This window comes from Drosophila novamexicana, unplaced genomic scaffold (assembly GCF_003285875.2).
Source record: "Drosophila novamexicana strain 15010-1031.04,08,12 unplaced genomic scaffold, DnovRS2.1 tig00000986-arrow-arrow-pilon, whole genome shotgun sequence".
NCBI classification, from domain to species: Eukaryota; Metazoa; Arthropoda; class Insecta; order Diptera; family Drosophilidae; genus Drosophila; species Drosophila novamexicana.
This window is the reverse complement of record NW_020824835.1, coordinates 44,614-57,329: the sequence shown is the minus strand read 5'-3', so window position 1 is coordinate 57,329 and position 12,716 is coordinate 44,614. Positions and strand designations below refer to the sequence as shown.

General features: G+C 37.2%; 1 protein-coding gene across 1 annotated transcript in view; it reads left to right on the top strand.

Moving 5' to 3' along the window:
• The window catches only part of LOC115765673 (protein turtle homolog B), a 66,957-nt gene that overhangs the window by 29,453 nt on the left and 24,788 nt on the right, over positions 1–12,716 (top strand). The window contains exons 6-8 of the mRNA XM_030709335.1: positions 5,032–5,232; positions 9,654–9,805; positions 9,866–10,010. Coding sequence (XP_030565195.1) covers positions 5,032–5,232; positions 9,654–9,805; positions 9,866–10,010 — 498 coding nt within the window. The remainder of the gene's footprint in view (positions 1–5,031; positions 5,233–9,653; positions 9,806–9,865; positions 10,011–12,716) is intronic.

Here is a 12,716-nt window from a genome sequence, read left to right as displayed (position 1 = left end):
AAAAAAAAATAAGCACTTGCCACTCAAAGAAGTGCAATCAGCAGAAGTAAGTCAAAGCGGAGGAGTTGATGGGAATGGCAATGAGCGCGCGCCTATGCCAAGTAATTTGGCTTGCTTGGGTAACCTAAGGGTGTGCAAAATCGACAAAGTAGCACCAAATTGTATTGCAGTTAGGCAGCAGGGGAAAGGGCAGAACGGACGCGACTGGCAACTGTTGCAAATGAGCGCGACACGCCAACAGGGCCAAATGCTGGAATAGAAATAAAGTTATAAAGCCGCACAGTCTGTGGTGCCAGTAAAAATTACCACCCCCAGCAACCATAAGGCATCATGGGGCAATATACAAACTCGGTGCTCAGCCTTGTGACTAGATGGCAACGCCACTAAAAAGGACTCGCCTAGCCCGGCTACTAATACATAATATTTCGCATTGCACGTCATGAATTTAACAGGCGGCAGCTTTCGTTGGCCAAAACGTTGCCACACATATTCTCTCTAGTACCTCGAGTTGACTCGAAAAAAAAAAAAAAAAACAGCCAGGAAAGTCTGCGTGTGTGTGTCAAACGGAAGTGCAGGCGTTTTCCGCTCATGCCAAAGAACGCCGCTGACACAGTAAAAGTATTCTTTTCTTGTATGTTGTTGTGGATATTGCCTCTACTTTTGCGTCTCCCCTTGTTTGTTGGTGTTGTTCCTGTGGCCAGGTTACAAAATTGTGTGCATTTTTATTAAAATTTTTCTGTTTTTTTTTCTCCATATTTTGAGCTCGGAAATGTAACAATACGGGGGACCCGGCATGAAATTGTTTGCCACAAAGCGAAGGGAGCTAAAAAAATAAAAAGAAAGAAGCATAAAAAGGCTTCGTTGTAAAATGCATGCCACAAATTTCGCAACTGTTGTTGCTGCTTCTTGCTGCTTTGCATAATATTTTAGTCATTTTGCACTTACTGTGACGGCCTTTAAATGTGGCATCTTTTTTATAGGCAAATTGTGTGGCGCTAGCCGCACGTCAGTTACATCCGCCAAAATGGGCGTGCAGCACTTTGTTGGATGTCAGCAAGTAAAGTAAAATACATTTACGTGAGATAGATGTAGTTGATGAGCTGGTAGTAGTAATGCAGTAGCACTTAGCTGATTTTATTTTTTATTTTCTGATTGTAAATCGATAATCTTAGTTTACGCAAATAACATGCTGAGAAAAAACTGGGAGAAAGGGAATATTACGCCTCTGCTGATATGCTTAGAAATAGTGATGTTATGTCGAAATAAATATCAATTTTCAACCTCAGATAAGATAATAGCCTTATACAAAAATGATATTCAATTAATTTTTTACTTGTTCTTACCTTTAATACATATTCCAATCAGAAAATCAATTCTTTTATATAGTCATTTCAAATGTTGCTGAAGAAATCTTTGTGGCTGACATAATTAGTTTGGCAAATAAAAATAATAAATATTTCAAAATTTCAAAAATTAACACCATAAGCTAAATTCGGTAATATTTGCATTGGTAAAGACTGATATGTCGGTCTTTCGATGTTTTTTTTTTACACAAATACTAAGAACATTTAGAATACCCAACTGAGCTGCGATTATTTTAATATAGTTATAGGTAGGATATTAAAAATATTTATCTTTTAAATTTTCTTAAGGCTTGGTTGGAGGTAGTTTTTTTCATCAAAAATATGCATTATAATATTGTACATTGAAGAGAACAGCTCGTATTACAAAATTTGTGTCAGCTGGCACTTCTGTTCGCTGAAAATACGTATTAAAATTCATGCGCTGCGCCAGCAAAATTTTCGAGCCATGCAGATGTCTGTTATTTGTTCAAACTAAATGCGGTAACACTCACTGAACAGGAGGATACCGAATCGTCACAGCCCATCCCCCTAACTTTCTAGAACAAATGACAACTTAGAAATTTAAGAAGAGATTGAATGCAAGTTGTTTCCTGTTTTTGTTAGCTGCTTTGCGCACAGCTTTAAAAGCGAGGGCACCAGCCAGAAGCAGTCCTTAAATTTATTTTACAGCTTCCTCAATGGATGTTGGCTGGGTACAAAAAGCCAAATGCCAAACACCAGACAGGCGCAAAAATACACACGCACAGAGTGTACAGAAAAGGAAGAACTGAAAGTGTAGAAAAGACAACAGAATAAAAAATATTTATGTGGCTGTGCATTTTTGCAACTATCAGCAGCAGACGTGCCAGTTGTTACAGTCGCTGTTTTATCTTAGACATACATATAAACATATATATGTATATATATATATATATTCATATATATTTACTGCACTTTGTGTTTTCTTCACTCTGCTGCATGTATCACCCACATAGCAGATGCAAAAGATGCAAAGATATGCAAAACTACACAAGCAAATTATTCAGCATTGCATAACTAAGCCAAGTCCAAGCACACACATGTACCACTCTCTGTCCCTCTCACTCGCACTGCATCAGTCTCTTTCGTGTTCTCTCTACGAGCAAATAGCACAATGAGCAACGAGAACTCAGCCAGCCGACGCGTGCATTAGCGGGAAAGGTTTGCGCTTAAAAGTATGCTACGACTTTAAGTTGGCACAAAGTCAGCAATGAAGTATGAGTACTAAAAGAGTATAAAAAAAAAAAACTAGCACGCATGTGAATGCTGCTGCTCATTAGGGAAGGGGCGCGCTGGCAACAGAGTTTGGACTGGGCGTGACAAAGCAATGTTAAATTGTCTCTGCTGACACAAAAACCCCTGCTCGAAAAATAGCGCTGCACTCGCAAAAAATAAAAATAATAAAATAATAAAAAAAAGGCTTGGTAGAAAAATAGCCCGACTAATAGATACTCTTATAATTTATTTATTATTACATGCTATTACATTGCATTTAAATAATCAAGATAAAGTAGTTAAACTAAATATACTAACTTAAGCAAGCATTTTTCAGTACTTCTATTTTAAATAATTTACGAGAGAAATTATTGGCAACTCGCTATAAAAAGGATATCCATAATATTTTGTTATGGACTCCAGCAAGACATCAACTGTCTAATAACTCAGTTCCCTTCTGAATAAAAAATGCATTGAAACATTTTAATTTTACAGGGTATAATATATGTAAAGCTGCATACAGTAAAAATGTTTGTTTCCAGTGCAATGCAAGTTAGCTGCTGCTGCAGTCACAAAAAAAAAACATATAGTGCACATAGTTGCTCATAAGTATGTATGTGTTTGCGTGTGTACTTGTCTATTTGTATGTTGGCACCTTGTGATTAAATGAGAGAACAGCTGGCACGACTTTAAAGTGAAAGCGAAAGTTGATCCAAGCGATTAACACGGCAAACGGTTGCAATAAAAGACAATGATAAAGGGGCTTGCAGTAGGCAGAGGCAACTTCTGGACGCTAATTAAATTTTGGCGTTCAGCGGAGGTCTGGGAAAATTGAGAAACAAAAGCGAACGCTAGGCAAATTAGTTAAATTTATGAGCAAACTGCACGCACATTGCCAAAGCACAGCGAATCACGTGGCGAACTTGCAACATTCGCTACAATTGCTTTAAGCTGCGTGGCAACTGGGAAAAAATTGCAACTCCAAATCAAATTTGGCCCGTTCGCCAATTTTTGTTTGTTTTATTGGACTGGCTCTCTGCTATCTCCTCCCCCCTGTCTCCCACTCTTTTGCACGTTCTTTGCTTGTGTTTCTGCGAGGCTAATAAATCACAGGCGACCATTAAGCCGCATGGTACATATGCGCTAATCTACTGACACACACACACATACACCTACGTGCACACATACGCAGACAAATGTTGTGACCCCAAAACACACATATAGGTGTATGTGTGCGAATGCATAGAGAGCCGTTCGTTTGAGTGTGTGAAATATTTTTATAAACAACATAAAACTCAACCAAATGGCAGTTATTAATCAAAGTAATGTGCGTTTATTTGTATGATATATGTACACAGATGAATGTGTGTGTGTGACATTTTTCATATGTATAAACTGCAGTTAGTTTTGCCGAATATCCAGGTGGATTTGATGGCACTTGGCAGCAACATAGAACAGCAACACTATATTTCGTATAAAAATAAATGTACTTGAATAATATGTAAAATATAATGATAGCCAAATGAGCCTACTCTAATATACGATCTGGCTAAACTAAAACTCGCCAGAAAATAATAAAAATAAACAAAGACTATCAGTAGAAGACATTGCAAATGTAGCTCTTGTCAACTTTCAGTTCTTCAGTCCAGCCAATTATTAAGGTGTACTAGGTTGTATCATACCTTACCAAGTTCATAATAATGATAGCACATCTAATTATAGAGTGCTTACAACATACAACAAGTACTCAGTTAGACCCTTTGGTGGTTTCCCTAACAAATCCCTGACTCAGGTACCTTTTGGTTTCGTACAGTGTATTTATTTTGTTTTCTTTTTTATTTGCACCTCGTAGATCTGGCCTACCCGCAGCTATTAAATTAATGTGCGCTCATATACGCACACAAAAGCTAATTTCACTGCTCGATTAAGTTGAAGTCGTTAAGAGCGGCCAAGTACCACACGCTGCGTATGAGTAATGTGTGTTAATTTAAGTGCTATGCCAGGTACACAACAGCGACAACAACAGCAAAATGGGCAGCGAAAACGTTGTTAGCGTCTAGTTAGCTAGCATAACAAAAGACTAAACGAGAGACATATCGATGAGGACTTGCTGCTAAATATGTGACGCTTACTGAATAGGTATTATACTGGGAAATATTAAAATAGAATTGGGTCTTCCAGAATGATAAATGTAAATTTTACTCTATTGAGGACTCCTTCATGTCTATTTTTTTAGGGGGGAGCATTCAATTTTGTAAAGTGAACTTATTGGAAAATGTCATTAATTTTCCTTTCCAGGAAGGGATCATCGCATTTCAGGAAATAATAATCAGACCCATAGTACACCCAAAGCCCCAAGCTTAATTCCAATAAAAATAGCGACAACTTTAAAGAATTCTCATTTGTATACATGTTCGCTGGTTATCCCTTACAGGCTCGCCACCGCCGACTGTCACATGGCTGATGAATGGACAACTTCAAAATAGCGTTGTCGATTACACATACGACGGCACCATCAACAGCAAATTGGTGGTGCGTAACTTGTCACGCATCCACCAGCATGCGGTCTACACCTGCCAGGCGAGCAACTTCCACAAGAAATATGTGGCCACCAACATAACGATTGAACTCTATCGTAAGTATAGCCCAACTGTATATACATATATACTGTATAACTTTAACTTGAACTTTAAGAATATATATATGTGGTTAAGCCCTCGGCTCAAGTTGTGTTCTGATTTGATATGTCGACTTCGTGTTCGTGTTCTGCCACTTTTAACTATGCATTAAATTGAAAATTTTAAATTGAGTTTCAAGCGTTTCCAGATGCCTGCAACAACAACAAACAAACAAAACAACAACAGCAACAGCACGAAATATGCTGCTAAAAACGGTTTGGCAAACAGTTTATTTATTTTTATTTTTTTGCTGCTGACCCGACCAGCAGCACGGTTTTAAGCGTTGCGATAAAAGTTTTAACAAATAGCTGCGCAGATAAACCCCATTCACAGGCAACAACAAACGGCACAAAAAATATAATAGATAATAAAATAGCTTATGCAAATGTGAAAAAAAGAAATCAACAACAGTAACAATAGCAACAAAAAATGCAGCTTTGAAATTCTGCGCGCAGCGGCTGTTCAATAACGTCCTGACCCGGTGCATGTCGTGGCTCCAGCTGCTTTTACTTTGAACATATTTTATTTTGGCAGAACATTCGTCGCATTTAACGCATGCACACACCCATACAAACCCACACACAGATGCACGTGCATAAATTTGTGGTATCCAAGTGCATTTTCAAACGGATTTATTATTTTGTGAACATTTTTTTAATTGCCCTTTCGCGCGACACTGAATTGCTTTGCAAATTGTAAAATTGAATTAAATTGCAGCCAATTTGTGTTTGTTTTCATCCGTACGTGTGTGCGTTTGCCTGTCTGCCCGTATGCATGTGTGTGTGAGTGTACAGTTCAGGGCTTGATCCCTTAAGCCTTATTAGTATTTGCTCGCTTTGATCCAATCAGAACTGTGTAAAATGCTGATGTGCAATTTGCTTTTGTGCAATTTGCAAACTCCATTTTCCATTTTCTTATTATTCAACATTGTACGTTTGTATTTCCCACCAGAATTAAGTTTTTCACTTACTGCATCGCATCAATTGAATTTTCATTGAGCATACAGCATGAAATAAATACCTATTGATATATTTTTTTTTTAAATTTCTTCAGTGCATAATATTAGTTAGTCATTAGCTTTGCTAACCGCCAAAAAATGCCGTTTATATAGGCGCGCGATGACAGTTTTGAATGGCGTTCTATTAACAATAATTTCATGTAAAGTGCCGTTATTTTGCCAAACAAATAAAGAAACTTTTGCAAAACAATACCCAGAGCTCAGGTCGTGTTGCATTGCGTCAGCTCCAGCTTCAGCTTCAGCTCCTGCCAGCCAGTGCCATTGCCAAATATTATGCCCAAGGCTTTGCGCTAACAGCCGAGGATTGGCCATTGAATTTTATGGCACTTAGGCTTCCCTCCCCCTCCTATCTATCCGTCTCTTACCGTCTGCTCTCAGTGTCCCCAAAAAGAAAAGCAATTGCTGTCAATTTTTACTTTGGCTTGGGCCAATAAAAGTAAAAATGTTTTGCGACAACAGATGGTGATGCGCATATTTGATATTATTGCGCCACACACCTACGCACACACACACTTTTATGTGTGTGTACGTGCAATAAGAATATCGCACTTAGATAGCATGAAATTTAACACGCCAATAATAAACGCGCTGAAATTATTGGGTGAACGCGTTTACTAAAGTGGCCAACAACAAGAACAACAACAACAACAGGAGCACAAACATCAGAAATGTCATTGACTCTTTAAGTCGTGTTAATTAATATGGCAGACAACAGGTAAAGACATGTACACTTTAGACATCCATACCTTCCGAAGTATGTTAGTGTTCTTTGTCAACACTTAACCTTGGCCAACAGGGTTGGGATGGTGGAAAAAGAGAAAGGCGAGTGTGTCGGTGTTGCGTGGCCCCAAAAATTTGTTTTGCTGTGGCCCTGTGCGTGCCGCAGGCAGGCAAAAAGTTTTGAATAATAAGTATGACCTTAATTAGGTAATTTTATGGCCACTAACAATTAGATTACTAATGTCACGACTCTCGCACAGGCATCGAGGGTCATTAGCGCATATTTTAAATAACTTGCCTAAACTAGTTGGCAATGCTAATAAAAAAAGCCAACTTTGATGGACTGTCAATTGCTTTGTTTATACCCTGAATTAAACATTTGCTTTATTTTATTTAAGTTTACGATTAAAACTTTTACTTGTCGGTAATTTTGATTTGATATCAACATATTAACGTGCCTGCGCGTGCATCCGGGCGGACTTTATAATCAACCTATTTAATTTATTTTTGAACAACACATCATGTACAGCGCTTCTACAAATTTAGATTTTTTCATAGTTTTGTTGGAATTTTTTTTATAGGGTATTTCATCAGTAATTACTTTATGTTTTGAAAATTCTTAGGCATTTCATACTTGCGTTAGTATTAAATTTAAGCTTTTGAGCACTTTAATATTTAATAATTAAAAACGTTCGTTTGCATAAGTAATGAAACTCAGGCATTGGATGCGCTATTGGTTTTTGTAGTATGTTTAATTAAACATTTAAATGGTTTTCCAATGCAAATGGGCATAATTAATTTAATTACAATCAAGTGTAACAGAAAAAACCACACACACACACATATATGCAAGTGTTGCTTCAATGAAAACATAATAATAAGAATATTGTAAATACACGCATACAATATCATACATAAAAATGCGGTTTGAATAAATAAAATGTTGTAGGTTATTATAGGTATACACATACATATTTTTTTACTTCATATTCATTTCATTTTGGCTTAACTGAAATGTCAAGCCTTTAAAGTAATGCATGAAATTCGCGGCCAACCACAATAAATGAAAAAACAACAGTAACTGCAGAAAATTGTAGCCTACAAAATCCATAGTTCACGGCATATAAAAAAATAAATTGCAATCGAGAATCAGATACATTGGGTTGGGCATAATGCCCTCATATACGTAGAAAATGTTTGATTTGAATTAGACCGCGCCAAATGAGTTGACACTTTGTTGGATGTTTTATTTCGATGCATACAAATTGTCTATTATTTTTAAGGCAATCTGATCTAGTTCACGAAAATTTATTTAATTGCCTGATTTCATTTTCTAAGTGATATACAAATGTTCCAATAAAATGTAATATACTCCTGTAAAGGGTATTCAACCAAAAAAAAAAAAATAATAAAATAAATAAAAAATTAAAGTTATGCCTATCATCCATCCGAGAGAGGAGGTCTGGTAGAAAACATTTCAATACGTCCTCGAAATGATATTTATTTAAATAACGCCCTGAATGTTGAAATTCGTTATTTATAAGTGAAAATTGCATTTCCATTGAACACAGCAAAAACGACTACGAACGAAAAAAGTAAACAAATTTGTTTTCTAGGTAATATTATGACAACAATGTGTAAACCCGATAATGAACCTAGCCACATTACGTGACCGTGTTTTTATTTATTTTATGAACAATTTTAGCAAATATGTCTGTACACACAACACTCAAATATGTGTGTGTTCGCTTTTTAATTTAGCATGTAAACAATGTGCAGCCACAATAAATATTAACAAGATTTCACATTATATGCATGTTGTCTGAATGCATATACAGCTATTCAGATAAATATATATGCATATTTCATTGCTGACTTTTTGTTTTGATTTGAAAATGAATGTTCGGGTCAAAATATTTAACGCCAATTGACAACCGGCAGTTATTTTGAAGCTACACTAAGTATTTATTTTAACTATTCAAATGATGCATTAGAACATCAAATTGCAGTTACAAATTTGTATTTTGGGTATTAATATTTGATGATTTTTTTGATTGGCAGATTTTAAGCTCATTGGAGCCATTCAGCTTTTGCCATTGCTCATATCGCTTTGTTAAGTCACATATAAAAGCATGAAATAGGCAAAAGCAAACACATCATACATCAATAAATGAAATATGAATATGATAAAATTGATATTTAAATATTACAGGTATTGGGTATTGCAGGCACAAAAGAAAAAGTGTCTATGGGATATCATGTAAAATGTCATTGTACTTAAGCCAATATATATTTACGCATGTATGCGCTAGCCTTATTTCTTTATTTGTATGAGCCTTATATAAATATATTGATATTACTACAATCAATGATGTTGTTGTTTTTGTGCAGCTGTTGAACGACCGCTGCGTTCGTAATTCGTTGCAATTAATTTTAATTGCATTGCTTGTCCATTTTCATTGCGTTTTCGATTTTTCACACGCAATTTGAATGAATAAACAAAAATGGTAAAAATAAAGAACTAAAATATACAAAAAAAAAAATGCTTAAACGGCATTTAAACACATAAATTAACCATAAATATTAATGTGTACAAATAAAAACACACTCACACACACACACGCGCTTGCATATTTGCAGTTCGTCCGCTTCTGGTGGAAATCAGCTTCAACAATCAGCCAATGTCGGCTGACCGTAAATATGAGATTGAGTGCCAGGCAATTGGATCAAGGCCACCTGCAAAAATAACCTGGTGGATGGGCAACCTGGAGATGCACGGCCACAGTCAGAAGGTGAGTGACATATCAACTGAGCCAAACAAAACCCCCAAAGCGATCGCCTTTCCCTCGCAGGTCTCTGAGGACGGCAATGCCAGCACCTCGATACTCTCCATAGCTCCGACAAGGGAGGATCATGGCAAGCCGCTTTCCTGCCGAGCCACCAACGAATTGGTACGCAATGGTATACGAGAGACCGCAATGAAGCTGAATGTGTTCTGTAAGTAAAAGAAAGAATTTGCACTTAAATATGTAGACATAAAAACAGGTTAGGGTACAGATAAAAGAATTAAATGAAAGTATAATAATAATTCTAAAATCACTAAATCACTGGTCACTAAAGTACTAAGACTGTGAAAAAATCCAGTTTTCCCATTTTCCAAAATCGAGGATGCGTGGTAAAAATATTAGTAACAATAGCCTTCAAACTAAATGGTACAAAAAAATATATCACAAGACAAAGTGCTAAAATTGTCCCGAGCTTGAAGGAAATTACTATCATATAGGACTAACACAAAATCAGCAGACTCTTCTCACCTTGCAAATGAGTATATAAGTTGTATACCCCAAAATAAACAGTATTTCAAAAGAAAACAATCTTGAAAATACATGCTAAATGGAAATACTAAACATAGTATTAGTATAGTATAGTATCCCAAAACATTGGGATAGTTAGTGGGCACGCTTTCAATTAGATTTTCACCTGACAGCATTAACACACATGCATTGATATAACTAAATACAATATTCACTGACATATATATTGTCGCTGTTTTTTTGAATCGAGCTGATACAGTTAATAAGTAGTCAGATGGTTAACGGCAGATGCAAATGTGACAGTCGCCTGACCTGTTTTCAGATAGATATTATTCAATTCAAACAAATGGGACAACCTGGCCCCAGTTGAACGCAAAGTCAATAAAACTTGTGCGCTTCCCAAGGGGTAAGGGGTAGCAGCTACCCCTGTCAAATAATTACATGCATGTTGAACACGCGCTTTATTTTATGGCTGTCAGTGGCGCATAAACTAGCTAAGGTGCGGGGCCTGAGCTTGAAGGAGCAGCGGCAATGCCATAAACTGTGCCAAGCGCTTATCACCCGTGTCGTCGGAATCAATACTGATTTGCATATAAATTTCGTAGACATGGGGATTTTTCTTCTGTTTTCGCGATTTTCAGCCCGAATGTCAAGCGCTTATTTTATGGGCTAAGTCAACAATATGCGCTCAAAGTTTGTTAATAAAATGTCTATGCTAAGATATTAAAAAGGCCATCTTGGCTCTACCATATGGCTCAATATGAGTGTTTTTGGCATAGTGTCAGCTCAAAGACTTTGACCCACGCACACACCCACACAAAAAGTATATAGAAGTGCTCTCGTTTATGTTTCAATAGTCTCAAGAATTTTGCCAACGCTATCGTTGTCGCTGCCGTTGTCGTTGTCGTTAGGCAAACAGTTGCCACGTCTATTATCCAAGAGTTTTAGCGTTTCGTTCCCCAATGCCGAAGAAACTTTTACTCCTTTCAGCAACAGCAGCAGGAGCTGCCGCAGGAGCAGCGCCAGTGCTAGCGAAAGCCAAAGCTGTCTGCGTGGGCGCCTCGAAGCAGACTCTCAATTTTACGCGCGTCGCTTGCTGATATAAAAAATTAGATAACAATTTCAATTTCCATGCTCATTTACATGTTTATAGCGTGCTTAAAATATTTTGGTCTCCTAACCTCCTCACCTTCCCCAGCCACTCTTGCTTCCTGTGATTTCCTCTCGCATGCTTGCAGGATTTTGTGTCTTCTTTAAGCGCGGTCGTTGTTTGCATTGGGGGGTAAATTGAAAAGTTCTCTGCAATTCGCTGCAAATGAGCAGCCAATAATTGTTCCATTATTCCACATTATATAAGAACTGTCATAAGACGACGATATCTGAAATCTTATGAAATTTCGCTGCTGGTACCTTGACCCAAAAAGAAAGCGAAAAACTAAGCAGAGATTTAATTTTCCGCCCAATCAACTCGCATTAACATTTTAAATTAAATGAAAAGGAAACCACTAAAAATTAAAGTCATATCCGCAATAAAAATAATGACGCAGCAGCTTCCCAAAAAGGGGACCAAGGTGGCAAAATGTGGACAATGTCCAGGCAATAAATAAGTGTGTTCAAACAGCTTGCTTTTAAAGAGGGGAGTTCCGCCAAAGCTGACTGTAAACATGTGCTGACAGGGTGAAAAATATGTAAGGTCATCGAGCAGGGTGGGAAATATTGCTATAAATTAAATATACATTAAGGTCTACAGGTACTGAGCATATCTTTAAAGAGCTTAATTTGTTAAAATTTTATTTTAAGAGGGTTGGGCTCTCAAGGCCATGGAAGGCTACAAAGTCTACCTAGTCTGGGCAATGGGCTGTATTCAAAAAATAAAGATTCTATGTAAACAGTCTAGGTGAACACAAGAAAGCCTTGTTTATAAGCCACAGCTTTTCGAAAACATTTAAGCACAAGTATATCCTAATTGACCTACTCCTAATTTCTTTTTAGATTTTTTCCACGTCATAATATATTATCCTCGCCATAGAAGTTGCGATCAAGTTTGGATGCACAAAACTATTTACACTGCACAACTGCCGTTCGCAATTAATTTTACTCTAAGCCAATTTCTCACAGCTTACATGGCCGGGCCAGGACAGAAGTACTTTTCAGTTAATGTAATTTATATGATCAGTGGCAGAGGCAGAGCCAGAAGTAGCAGCAGCAGAAGCAAATGGAATCAATTTAAGGACTGCTAACGAGCAGTTGTTCAACTTTTTACCCAACAGACAATGACAGGCCTCACACACTAGGAACAAAATGAGTAGTAGGACAAGCAGCCGGAGGGGAGTGGCAGCCACTGGAGCACATTGCCAATGTCTACTACAAAGTATGGCAGCGGCATTCA